A 14,048-nucleotide genomic window follows, 5' to 3' on the forward strand; every position below is an offset into this window, starting at 1 on the left:
TATATATATATATATATATATATATATATATATATATATATATATATTAACAATGTTAACAATTTATAAAAAGTTACAGAATAAACACTTACAAACATACACATACATACACACACACACACACACACATATATATATATATAAAATAATAATAATCATATAGTGTGTAGCTGTCATTTGTATCAAAATGATCATCCATCAAATCTTCCTTATCCCAGAAAATTTTCTTTTTTTCTTTGCAAATCCCTGTACTTGTGACAATGACAACAATGATGACATAAATTATGTCAATGAAAAACAACAACAACAAAAAAACAGAAACAGATTTTGTCCAAGTGGCAAACAGCAACAAGGCTTTTGTTGACCACTTGATCATACATATTATATAGCACAGATCTTTAAAGGAGCATTTCACCCCTGGGAACCTTGATCTTCATTGAAAGTGGGTCATATATGTATTCGAAATCTGTCAAAATTTTCAAATTTGGTGCCTTTTTGACCGAGTTGTGACAGAAAGTAACTTTATAGCGCATTAGTTTGGTAAACTACATTTCCCACAATGCAACGCGTTTGAACAACTCCAGAAGCCACTCCCACTAATCCAGAACACCGCCTATGCGTGACCCGCCTATACGAGAATGCATTACGCTAGCTAAAGTTACCACTTGAGTTTGAAAATCATTTGCGATCTCATTCTTGATTTATTCCTTCTTACTATTTATTTTGAAATGGTGAACTATTGTATGGTACCAGGATGTTCAGTCACCTCAAGGAAAGGTCCAAAAGTAAGTTTTCATGCCCTACCGAGAGAGTAGGAGAGTATCTAGGACGCCTCTGTCCATATGCGGTGCGAAACTCGGATGGTTCACAACACAACACTCCATGTCCGTGTCTGCCTCTGACATTTCTTCTAGAAGGAATTGGCATTTTAGAGATTCTTTGCAGCAGACAGACTCTAGCTCGGTGTCCATAGGCGCACAGTTACAGCACGAGCACCACCAATTCGCTACAGCGCGGAGATATATCCAGCTGCAGACCCGCAGCACCACCAGTTTCAGAACCCCAGTGCCAGAACCCCAGCGCCAGAACCGGAAGTGAGGGAGGGGCGGAATTATTTACAATGACACAAGCATGGTTATTTTTGCAAGTATTTAAAAATATTAAAAAATTGTTGCACCTTTTAAATAATATTTAGGGTATGTTTTTATTACACAGTGAGTCACTGCTCGTTGTATGAACTATAACTGGTATGTGACAAATAAAGAGCAAGACAGTGCTCGTGTTGTTTGAAGACGTGAGAGTGCGCGCGCGCGGCCGGGGCTCTCTCACTCTCTGCTCGTTAAGCGCCCTGTCATGCGCAGCAGTCATTCTATTCCGCCAAAAAGCGGACGATCTGACGGGTTTTAGAAGATTTAATACAACCTGAAACTAAAAAACAGACCCGACCTCTATTTGAGACCGGACTTATATTTACCCAGACCTGCAGCCACACCAGGCGTGAAAAGAGACAATCGTCTATTTGGGACTCGGCTATTATTTGAAGTACGGTACATTTTTATGGTTTCTTTTAAAACAATGCCGGATTTTCTCTCTCTTTTTAGATTTTTGACATTATTTTACATAAAGAAAAATGCATGCTGCACATGTTCTTGTGAAATAAAGTATATTTTATATAAAATGACCACAAGTTTCAAGCATTATTTTCACGATCAGGAAGTAACTCTCATAATACAATAAAACGGATAACTATATAGAATTATATTACACAAAATCAATGTTTTAAATGCTTATTGTACTATACCTTAATGTATCATTATAATAGGTATAAAGTATGACATTTCGTGTGTAATAATGACGTTTCGTGTCTAAGCAAATTACGCTCCAAAACGTTAGGTGGCGTTACTCGGTTTAGAACGTAAGCTCCGCCCCTCACTTCCGGTCCTGGCGCTGGTGTTAGAACGTAAGGTCCGCCCCTTACTTCCGGTTCTGGCGCTGGGGTTCTGAAACTGGTGGTGCTGCGGGTCTGCAGCTGGATACTATTGACAGCGCGAGCAAGCCTGGGCTTCTCGTCTGCGTCGGGCTGGTCTCCTGCGGCGGCCGCTGCAGCAGCCGACGCCGCCGCCTCTTGTTCCTCCATCAGCCTCAGCTGCTCTTCGCTATATTGTGGCTCGTATAAATAGCCACGAACATCAGTTTCGAGCAAAAGATTTTCAAAATCCTCGTCTTCCATATCGTGTGTCGTAAATTCAGGCATTATGGTAAATCTAACTCCTTGAGCGCTTGTTAGCTTAGCTTGCTGTCTTCCAAGCAAGATGGCGGATTAATAGTTTAGTTTCTTCAGGTTTAGTCCCACCCACTGATCTGTAATAGGCCGGTGGGGTGAGTGGGTCCCACCCCTTGAATAATAATGAGCTAAAGGCTTTAGTTTTCTTAATATGCAATGAAATTTATCTTCCGTCCTATCGTGACGCAAAATGACGATATTTAAGTCACGATAGGACGGAAGTAAAACACTTAAATCCTTTTTTCTCCCATCTCAGAAAAAAACAAGCAAAATTCCACCATCATTATAATATATGACTGGGTTTCTAACAATACAAACCTTAATGCAAATGGGTGAAGTGACCCTTTAAAGAGAGAGAGAGATGTGACCCTAATTACAGCTTCCATGTACCCAGCAGATGTAACTATAGCTTGTATGTCTGATAGCACATGCAGCTAACATGAACATACATGAATGGTAAAACAAAATCTATTTGTTTCCATGATAAACCAGCCTTATTGCATAAGTCATGTTTTCCAGCTTCTAGTCATTTATCGTGCATGCTACCTTATATTTTCCAGTTGTTATTTTACTTTAATAAAATTGAGATATGTCATGCATGGGATTGGTACCATAAGGTTTAACCAAAATCTAAATGTAGATATCAGCAATATTATTTTGCATTAAGTTAGCAAACACTTGCTGTTAAGTGACGACTTTGTCGTCTTAGCGGCCCCTAATTTAATGATCATTTAGACTGAAGTGAATCAATCAAAACTAACTTTAGCTGGAAAATTTTTTTTTCAAGAGCCACTATAAAACCAAACCAATCTCTGTTACCTTAAATTATATGTTTATCTCTGTAAAGCTTCTTTGAAACAATCTACATTATTAAAAGCGCTATATAAATGAGGATGACTTGACTTGACTTAACATTAATATTTGCAAGCCTCCAAGCTTGGTAGCAAATCTATGCATGATTCCATGGTAAACCAGAGATATTGCATTAGTTGTTTTCCAGATTCTTGTCATTTATTGTACATGCTACCTTATATTTTTTTTAGTTTTCAGCTCAGCAACCTCGGTTTTGCATATTCTAAACTAGCTAGCTCTGGCTGCTACATTCCCAGAGTTAGCAAACGTTAGTCTGTTAACATGAATATTTGCAAGCCTCCTCCAAGCAAGAACATCACATACCTGTTGCATTTCACCATCCACTTATTTAGCTGCTGTCGCATCCCTTGACATGCCATCTCCTTTAACCTCCTTCTTTTTCTATTTTTTAGCCCCCGACCGCTTTTTTGTTTCATTCATCTTTTTCGAGTTTCAACGATAACGCTGGAGTTTCATAAACCATTGTATATAATGAATAGTTAGTGTGTGTCTGATGGGTTCAGACCCTACAATTGGAAGGATCATGGCTGGTTTGACTGTGTTAGAGCGCCATCTCTGGCTAAACCTGACGGAGATGAAGGATGCATAGAAGACTGCCTTTCTGGACTCTCCAATCTCTAACACTGGCCTCTTCGGTCCAGCTGTGAAAGGCTTCTCTGAGCGCTACACCAAAGCACAGAAGGCGTCGCAGGCCATGCCACAAGAAAGTGCGGCCCCTTCAGAAGCCAACACCACCGGTTTCTCAGCCCTGCCCAGTGGCTGAAACCCACCAGCGCCCATGGCGGGCAAAGCACTACCCTTTCCCAAGTGGCCCTGAGACAGGCGACCCAGCGATAGAGGAAGTCTCCGGGAGATAGTGTCCGCACCTCTCCCTTCCCCGGTGGAGGACCGGGTGGAGAATCTTTTGTTTCATTTTGTTTCTGTTCCCCGGAGTCCAGCGTACCAACATTTTCAATAAAAGAGCAATTTCTTCCATCTCTGGGTCACAAGAGGGCACGGATTGTAGTGAGCGACGCTCCCATGCCTTGCCACTCCTTTCCCCCTCTTTCATCGACATCGGGCAGCAGTGTGCGGCCCAGGAATGCTACTAAGCTTTCCCACGCACCCTCTGCCCCACCCAGGAACCAGGTAAGTGTGGCACAGCACACCTCACTGCCTTACCCTGGGTACGTCTGTGGTCCCGTTGATCCCGTTTGCATAGTGTCTGGGAGCCTGGCTAGCGGTTCCCAGTCCATCTCGCTGGCTCATCCGTACCATCAGACTCGGCTAAGCGATTCAGTTCGCGAGGCTCCCTCCCAAGTTCAGGGGCATCCACTTCACCTCTGTGCGGTGTTGAGATGCCCCTGTCTTGCGAGCAGAGATCAATGTCCTACTGGCGAAGGACGTGATCGAGCTGGTTCCTCCCGCCGATATGAAGACAGGGTTCTACAGCACCTACTTCACTGTACCCAAGAAAGGCGGTGGGTTATTGCCGATATTGGACCTGCAAACCTTGAATCGGGCCTTGCACAATCTCCTGTTCAAGATGCTCACGCAGAAACGTATTTTCGAATGCATCCGTCCCCAAGATTATTTTGCAGATGTCGACCTGAAAAACGCGTACTTTCATGTCTCGATTCTTCCTCGACACACACTGTTCCTGTGGTTTGTATTCAAGGGACGGGCATATCAGTACAAAGTCCTGCCCTTTGGGCTGTCCCTGTCGTCCCGCGTCTTCACGAAAGTCGCGGAGGCAGCCATTGTTCCACTCCGAGAACGTGGCGTTTGTATTCTCAACTATCTCGACAACTGCTTGATTCTGGCTCAGTCTCGACCTCAGCCTGTTGGGCTTTCGGGTCAACTGCGACAAGAGCAAACTCTCTTATCTCGGTATGGAGTTGGACTCAGTCAACCAGACAGTCCTTCCGGTCAGTTTTGAACTGCTTGAGTACAATCAAAAGCAGGACAGCGGTCCCACTGAAACTTTTTCAGAGGCTCCTGGGGCATATGGTTTCGGCAGCCGAAGGACCGGCGGTCGGATTCCTTCACATGAGACCGCTTCAGCACTGCCTTCACAGCCGAGTCCCGAGATGGCGTGGCAGAGCGGCACGTACCGCGTGCACGTCACCCCACACTGCCTCCAAACCTTCAGCCTGTGGTCGGACCCTTCGTTTCTATGGGCAGGTGTTCCCCTAGAACAAGTGTCCAGGATCTGCTACCAGCTGGGGGGCCACGTACAACGGGCATGTAGTTTCAGGTCTGTGGATGGGGCCTCAACTGCATTGCCACATCAATTGCCTCGAGTTGCTCACAGTACGCCTTGCGCTGGGCCGCCTCAGAGGGCCGCTACTTGGCAAAGCACGTACTGGTCCATATGGACAGCACTGCGACCGATGCTTACATCAACCATCAAGGTGGTCTGCGCTCCCGCCGCATGTCTCAACTCGCCCGCCATCTCCTCCTATGGAGTCAGCATTTGTATTTGAGAAGCATTTGAGGTCGCTTTGTGCAATTCACATCCCTGGCGTGCTCAATCGTGCAGCCGATGAGCTCTCATGACAGCCAATGCCTCCGGGAGAGTGGCGTCTCCATCCCCAGGTGGTCCAGCTGATATGGGACTTCTTCGGAGCCTCTCTCAGAGATCTGTTTGCCTCTCCGAACTCAACCCATTTCCAGTTGTTTTATTACCTGACCCTCGGCACGGATGCATTGGCGCACAGCTGGCCCCGGGGCCTACGCAAGTATGCGTTTCCCACAGTGAGCCTTCTCACACAGACACCGTACAAAGTCAGGGAGGACGAGGAGCAGGTCTTGTTAGTTGCGCCGTATTGGCCCAACCGAACCTGGTTCCCAGAACTCATGCTTCTCGCGACAGCACCTCCTTGGCCCATTCCTCTGAGGAAGGACCTGCTTTCTCAGAGACGGTGTACTCTATGGCACCCATGTCCAGACATCTGGAAACTCCATGTCTGGTCCCTGGACGGGACGCGGGGGTTCTAGGTGACCTACCCCAGACGGGTGGTAGACACCATCACTTATGCTAGAGCCCCTTCAACGAGGCGCCTCTATGCTCTGAAGTAAAGCATTCACCGAACAGGTAATTCTTCCCACCGGGAAGACCCCTGAAGATGTCCGATCAGAGTTGTGCTTTCTTTCCTGCAAAATGGGGTGGAGCGAAAGCTGTCTCAAAGTGTATGTTGCTGCTATTGCTGCACATCACAATGCAGTTGAAGGTAAGTCATTGGGAAAGCATGACCTGATCGTCAGGTTCCTGAGGGGACCGAGGAGACCAAATCTGCCTCGCCCCCCCTCTATACCCTCTTGAGACCTGTCTCTGGTGCTCAGCGCAGTGCAGAGACCTTCCTCTGAACCATTGCTGTTAGCTGAGTTAAAAATCCTGTTACTAAAAACAGTGCTCCTGACTGCTCTGGTTTTCATCAAGAGGGTAGGGGACCTGCAAGCATTTTCGGAAGAATCGTGCTTAGAATTTGGCCCGGCCAACGCTCACGTGCCCAAGGTTCCTACCACTCCCATCAGGGACCAGGTAGTGAACCTGCAAGCGCTGCCTTCGGAGGAGGCAGACCCAGCTTTGACTTTTCCTTGTCCCGTCCACTCCTTGCGGTTTTACGTGGACAGAACGCAAAGCTTTAGGACCTCAGATCAGCTCTTCGTCTGTTACGGAGGCCAACAGAAGGTAAAGGTTGTCTACAAGCAGAGGATGGCCCACTGGATAGTGGATGCCCCACTGGATAGTGGATGCCATCGCCTTGGCTTATGAAGGGTTGCCCGTTAGGGTTGCGAGCACACTCAACTAGAAGTGTTGCTTCCTCCTGGCTCAAGGCACCTCACTGACAGATATATGTAGAGCTGTTGGCTGGGCGACACCTAACATGTTTGCTAGATTCTATAGCCTCCGTTTAGAGCCGGTATCTTCCTGTATACTCACACCCAGTGGCGTGAGGGACCCGTTCTTAGTGCCGGCTTGCAACGCCACTCCCGCCCCCATGGGCCGGATACGTGTGTCTATTTGCTTCAGTAGTGTTCACCAGAAATACAGGAGGAGCCCATGTTCTTTCCCCCCTATAACCACCCCAGAGACTGGCATATGTTGTACTACCCTACTTGGCTAGTCCATGTATGTATCCTGCACAGTGCCTCCCTCCGGAATAGGATGTGGATTCCGCAGCATTCCCTTCCCCAAGGGCACGCTTTCCCAGCGTTATCCAATAAGTCACACTGAGTGTGTCTTGTGGAACAGCAGTGACTGAACTTCTCTGCTTAGAGCTCGACCTTCTCTGCTTAGAGCTCCTCCTTCTGCCCAACACTGCAGTCAGGCCAGGAGGCTCAAGCAAAGCACTGGAAGGGCCAGCAGTCGTGGTGTTTTGGTAGATATCCCCATTCGTCAGTCTAGATTTACTCGTACACAGCACAGCAGCTGGTGCAATTATTGCATGCCAATGTGCATTGGCTCGCTTAGTTTCACTCGAAGTAGATGGGCTCTCGCAAGCGATCCCCATTCGTCAGTCTAGACTTCATTTCCATTTCCTCCTCGGTGAACGAGGGTTACCATATCGGCGCTGTCGGGCGGAATCCTCATATCTCCAGAACCATTATATTTCAGGAAATAAAAAAAACTGCATATTTTTTGAGTTATTAAACATTGTATCGTTAAAGTTGGTATTCTAAATTATATTGCTATTATATACTGTTGTGTACCAACATTAACACAACAAAAATCACACCCCAAAATCATGTTTAATCGGAGATACAAGGTTTATGACTTGGGAGATACGAGTTTACGCTGTCATTGATAAGAATGGAACGGACGTAGACTTCGCTGCTGCCAGCAGTGTTCATTAAAGTCTGCGAGCGCGTTGAGCATTTTGACGAGACAAGGCTTCAAGAGCTAATCAAAGCTTATGGTTGTGGTTACATATATCTTCCTAAACTCTATTTGAAAAGTTTATGAGCTATAAGTGATGCATTACCAAAAAAAAAGAAACGAGCTGACCAGGCTGTCTAATAGGCGGAAATTAGCCTAATCTGCACGCAAACTTCCTTCTGCGCCTAAGCATTACAGCTTTCGATCTTTAACAAAACAGGCCTACTCAAATGTATCTAACCTAACTATTTTCACTCGTTATTACCTTATATTTATAATATAATAAAATCACAGTTAAGGCTTGTGTATTTGTGTTTGTGAGTATGGTTAGCCCCTGTCTGTGGGCATGTATCTGTGAGGCTCTGTGTGTGTTGTTACATTTCCATCATATTTTACTGCCATACCAGTATTAAAGGAGAACTCCGGCGCAAAATGAACCTGGGGTTCATTAACACACCAATAACACATTGGTACCGAGTCGACTGTTCTCTCGGATTGTTTTTCATGATAATCGAGTGTAAAGAGTTTATCTCTAAAAACTGTTTAGCTTATAATGCTAGTATATGTTGGCATATAATAAGTAAAAAGAAATTGCTAGTTAATACCACTAACAATGCTCAAAATAGCCCCACACTAACACGGTAGCTTAATGAGGGTCCCTACATACAAACCGAAGCACTGAGAACTTAAGTGTACAGACAGTTTAATAATAATATACTTTATAAAGACATCTTTGGAAAACAGTCTCGACCAGTCTAACCACGAACGCTGTGCTACGAGCTGAACTGTGACTTGGAATCTCAAAGTTCAGCTCTCTTAGCGCGGCGTTAGTGGTTCGACTGGTCGAGGCTGTTTCCCAAAGATGGCTTCGCGATGGTACTGTCTTTATAAAGTATATTATTATTAAACTGTCTGTACACTTACAAAGTTCTCAGTGCTTCGGTTTGGACCCTCATTAAGCTACCGTGTTAGTGTGGGGCTATTTTGAGCATTGTTAGTGGTATTAATTAGCGATTTCTTTTTACATATTTTATGCCAACATATACTAACATTATAATCTAAACAGTTTTTAGAGATAGAACTCTTTACATTCGATTATCATGAAAACAAATCCCAGAGAACCATCGACTCGGGGTGTTATTACACCCCAGGTTCATTTTGCGCAGGAGTTCTCCTTTAATACTGCATCCTATATTAAGCTGGTGAAGTAAATTGTTGTAAAAGCTGTGAAAGTCCTTTGGGATGACTTCCTTCAGGTCTTGGAGGTGTTTGAAGTTCAGCTCTTTGATCTTCAGGCGGTCTGAATAGAGCGGGGTGACTGTGTGGCTGTCTGAGGTGGAGTTTCGGAGTTGGTGACTTGGATGTGAATGCCAGTCATCAGAGTGGTTGATTTAGAAGTCCATCGTTCCATTGTTGTTGTACCTAATAGCACAAAATATAACACAACAACAAAATCACTGTAAGATTTCATAAAACAATATGCAACATCATAATGTCATGAGTATATTGGTAAGACATAAGATTTGCATTGGTAATTACCTGATGGCTCTGATATCATGGAGAGTTGGGTCACCAGGTCTTCTTCCTGGGCGCAGAGACTTGCAGAGCCTCCGCTTGGTGAGGTCCTGGAAGAAGGTGTGGTCGATATACTTGACTTCATATGGATGAGGCTTTACACGGGCCCTCTTCATCAGGTTAACATACTCTGCTGGGAGATAAACATCCTGGTCCCTCAGACGCCTCTCGATGACGCTGTGAACGGAGTCACATTCCATCTGAGTATGCCCTTTCTCAAGGTACTTCTGATTGACGACTTTGTTATTCTTCATGGAGAACAGAAGAAGTGCATTGCTTAGAACTGCATTCCGGTTCTGATACCCGCAGCCGTCACTCCACAGAATAAATGTGTCAGGCTCAGTGTGTGCAGAGAGGTAGTCGACAATGCATGAAACAAACTCACTGGCAGACAGGGATCCTTCGCCTTCATGCCAGACATATCATGTGGCACTGTGTGTCAGCATGTTGTACATGGTATAATTGTGAACAGCAAGCTTTGTTTTGTAATACAAGGCAGAGGCTTTTAGCTTTGGGCACATAAGACCATAGTGTTGTTGCTGGCCTTGCTTTTGTCGGACAACTTTTCGGCGCGGGCCTCTTCTTTTTGAAGCAGATGGTGCTGCCACTCGTCATCAGGTAAGTTGCCGGTCTTGAAAGCACAACAGATGTTGCACTGGTCCTTTTTTGGGTGGTAAAGGCCTAGGTTGAGACGCTTGAACTCATTTGTGAACACTTGCCTTGACAAAGGTGTTACATTCTTCTCTGCAGCAGCACGACAATACACTGCATACAGATCAGCCATCGATTGAAACACAGGTTCCAGATACTGTTTGGATGTTGTGGATCTGCAATAGTGTAAGGGCACCTTTGTATTCCTCTCAGGCTCGCCGATTGCACTGCAGTGATGTTTACCTGACCTGGCACATGCTGCTGATGAACATCTAGGCCCCATAGCCCGTGGTTCCCTCATTGTTTCCTTCTGCTTCTGTTTTCCAATGTATGACTTTCCAACCATTCTTCTTTTCTTGTTGATGACTTTCTTCCAGGTGTTCTCAGCTCTCAGTCTTTTCCTTGGAGATGCGTCTTCCTCAGCATCTGAGCATGAATGCTCTGCATCTGAGTCCTCATCGCCTCCACCATGGAAAACTTCAAAATACACAAACAAACCAAACGTGCATGAATGAGTTACATCTTTATAAACTGTCAACAGTGAGGGCTATAGTTGAAGGACCTTATCCAATTTAATGAGAAAATGTAGAAAAGCATCAAACCTACCCGTGTCAAACTGCACCTGCTCTGGAGCCAGCAGTGAGGCCTCCTCTTCCTCCAGACCACCAGAGAAATCTTTTCAAACACATGGTACAATTAGAGTCATTTTTTTTATTTACTGTTGTGAAATCCATGTAGAATAGCAGAAAGCAGAAAAGCAAAATGTAGAAAAGCATCAAACCTACCTGTGTCAAACTGCACCTGTTCTGGAGGCAGCAGTGAGGCCTCCTCTTCCTCCAGACCACCAGAGAAATCTTTTCAAACACATCGTACAATTAGTGTGACTTTTTATTTTATTTCTATTTTTGTGAAATACATCTGCATTAAAACTCATTCATTTTGGCATGTGAAATCATGATTATCTCTCAGAAATTCACTCTACCAGCATGCACCACTGTATCCTCCACCACTGTTGCTTCCTCTTTCTCTAACGTTACACTCTCTCCATCAGAGCTCTCACTGTCTATTAAGGCCCTTGCCTGATCATATGGCACATTGACCATCTGACAGAGTTCCTTTAAGGACACAGACATGGTTGCTGCAAAAAATAAAATAAATAAAGGTCAAATGATCGTTTCACTAAGTTATACAGCATGTTTACGTATGATAACAAGGCAAGAAGCCAGCTAGCTTGCTTAAAGTGATGAACATGACGTAAAAGGTTGCTACTTGTTGAACATGACGGAATGCCTTGACATTGTAAGCTATAATACTGACATAGTACATTCAATTATGTTGTTCCTCAGATGAGTGCCAGAACTAGCGTTAGTGGGGGTCGAGAGATTTTTATTTAAGCCCCACGAAAATCACGTTAGCTGCCTATCTCACCTAACATGATGACATTACCAATAACGTTACATAGCGGCTAACTAAGTCAACGACAGGCAATTTTTGCAGTTTAAATTAAATTTCCTCGTCAGAAACAAAACCATGGAAGATTTCAATCAACATGATAAGTTAACTTAGCCAACTTACCGTCCAATGCAAGACATAGCAGAAAGAAAAATCTAGCATCCTCAGAAATGATACATTACACTAAACTAGCACTACCATTACTTAGATAGAGATAAAACTGTTATATATAATATATAAAGTGTTGTTATACAATTTATATAACTAAATCATGAATAAGGACATTTACCTTATTCGACTTTTTATTTCGACGGATTGCGACTTCCAATCTTGAGGAGAAAAAATGCCGCGAAGCTCCCAGCGCGGCGGCGCCAAGTGAAGAAGGGGTGGAGTTACGAGGTTTCTCAGACATTTGAAGTGTCCAATGGAGTTAAGAGATTTGCTCACAAGCTATTTTCAACACTTTCGATTGGTTAATGATTTTTAAAAATAACAGACCCACGTGGAGACTGACCAATAGCATCGATTTATGAAACAATATGAAATTAACCAAATTTGGACATACGAGGTTTCCGCCCGACAGCGACGATATGTAACAGAGATGTTGTTACACTAGAAGCAGCATTTTCCCTGACAGAAATACATGCTCTGTTTTAATGTTATTTTAAGGTGGGATACAATTAAGTGAACAGCAAAATTCAGCATTTTGTTCTCGTACCCCATCTGTCACCTCACGTACCCCAGTTTGGGAACCACTGCCTTAAAATCCCGGAATCTACTGAGAAAGGTTCAATAATGTAAGGAAATCTGGGAGATATTAAAATACCAGAGGACTTGTGTTTTTTTCCTTTGGTCAGTGTTTATTGGTTTTGTAAAGTTAGTGGGAGTGATGGATGAATAAAACACACAAAGGTGATTTTCATTGTTGTGTAACATTCAAGTTTTAAAAACTGCAGCATGAGCTATTTTTTTCACACTACAAAGAATCAATTGAAATAAACAGTGTAATTTATACATGCACATGATATGGAAGAATGGAGTGGCTCCATAACCATGTAGGCTATATTAACGTGAATGTGTTTTGTGTGCATTGAAATGGCTGTGTTAAGCAGGACAAGTGCTCTGCCATTTCATAAATGTCACAAGTTAGCATTATGGATCAGTGTCTTCTGTTGACCTGAGATTGTTTTTCTCACTGGTTTACTGATATTTAGAATGAGAGTGCCACAGCTTCAGCCACAATTGGTTCTCATTTACTCTTTGTGTGCGTGTGCTTGTGTGTGTATGTGTGATCAGTGTGCATCATCCCACACCGAGCTCATTTCACACTTTAGACAAGACATTCCAGCCCTCACTGGTATCTTTAATTGCTCATTTATTTTCTCTGAAATATTCCCTGCTATCTCTTGATTTTTAAAGGTGATTTTTTATAGGGCTGCACTGAGGGCTCCATTAACACACTGTGTTCTCCTCTTTTGAGAGAGAAAATAAGAGAAGGGCCATGCCAAGGGCTGGAGGAGGAGATAACACTTTTATACAGTGACCTCCATTAGAAGAATAATTAGTTGGGCCCAGCCCCTGAGTCAAGACACTGCGATGCTTGGTTAGATGGTTTTTGACAAAGAGATTCAGAAGCTTAAAGTATGCAAAACATTACATGCCCAAACGTGATGAAATGCATTAGTGTGCACTTAATTGTGTTACTTGTGCTTAAGTTGCACTTACAGTGAGCATTAGGATTGCATGACTTTTCAGACTGATCTCATGAAATGGCGTATGTATGACACGCCAATTCGTATTTCCATTTTTGGCGTGCTATCAACACGCATAATCACTTTTCAGCGTGTTTATCAACGCCGTTGACTTAACGTTACATCACTGTATATATAAATATGACCTACCCCAACCCCGTCCCTAAACCTACCCGTCACTGGGGTTAATACCATTTATGAGTCTTCCCCTACCATCATAGGAAGAAAAATATCGCTCCCCAGATGTAGATATACATTTTGCTTCGTTTCGCTCGGACATTTAACGGCGTACACATACACGCGGAATCACTCGGACATTTAATGGCGTAGACATACACGCAGAAGATGACGGTTCGTTTCGGCGTGGACATACACGCGGATAGCTAAAAATGCGTATAGATAACACGCCACTTGACTTGAAAGTGGCTTGTATGTTTACGCAAAGTCAGGATGTCCTGTTGGACTTTTAGTGCTCTGCCCATAGCACAGCATTGTGCATATTGTGCTGTTAACTTTCTCAATTCATTAAGCTGTTTTGTTGCTTTCCATTCACTCCTAATGCTTTCCATGAATAAGACCTGTGTATCATTGCGGTAAGTTG

General features: G+C 43.9%; 1 protein-coding gene across 1 annotated transcript; it reads right to left on the reverse strand.

Moving 5' to 3' along the window:
• Positions 1–10,098: 10,098 nt before the first annotated feature.
• LOC143753996 (uncharacterized) lies at positions 10,099–11,401 on the reverse strand. Its single transcript, XM_077246934.1, has 4 exons — positions 11,227–11,401; positions 11,030–11,098; positions 10,851–10,919; positions 10,099–10,721 (listed from the first exon to the last, which is right to left on the reverse strand). Exons 1-4 carry the CDS (start codon positions 11,375–11,377, stop codon positions 10,099–10,101), a joined length of 912 nt encoding a protein of 303 aa, XP_077103049.1. The 5' UTR covers positions 11,378–11,401.
• Between the last annotated feature and the right edge of the window lie 2,647 nt (positions 11,402–14,048).

The sequence above is a fragment of the Siphateles boraxobius genome, unplaced genomic scaffold, assembly GCF_051911475.1.
Source record: "Siphateles boraxobius isolate OS27281-9 unplaced genomic scaffold, OSU_SipBor_1 29, whole genome shotgun sequence".
Taxonomy (NCBI): domain Eukaryota; kingdom Metazoa; phylum Chordata; class Actinopteri; order Cypriniformes; family Leuciscidae; genus Siphateles; species Siphateles boraxobius.

Bases quoted from the DNA above. Each gene is read 5' to 3' on its own strand.
- LOC143753996 (XM_077246934.1), bottom strand. From the start codon at position 11,377: ATGTCTGTGTCCTTAAAGGAACTCTGTCAGATGGTCAATGTGCCATAT. The intron at 11,099-11,226 runs GTAGAGTGAATT...GTGTTTGAAAAG, and splicing joins GGATACAGTGGTGCATGCTG to ATTTCTCTGGTGGTCTGGAG. The intron at 10,920-11,029 runs GTAGGTTTGATG...GTGTTTGAAAAG, and splicing joins ACAGGTGCAGTTTGACACAG to ATTTCTCTGGTGGTCTGGAG.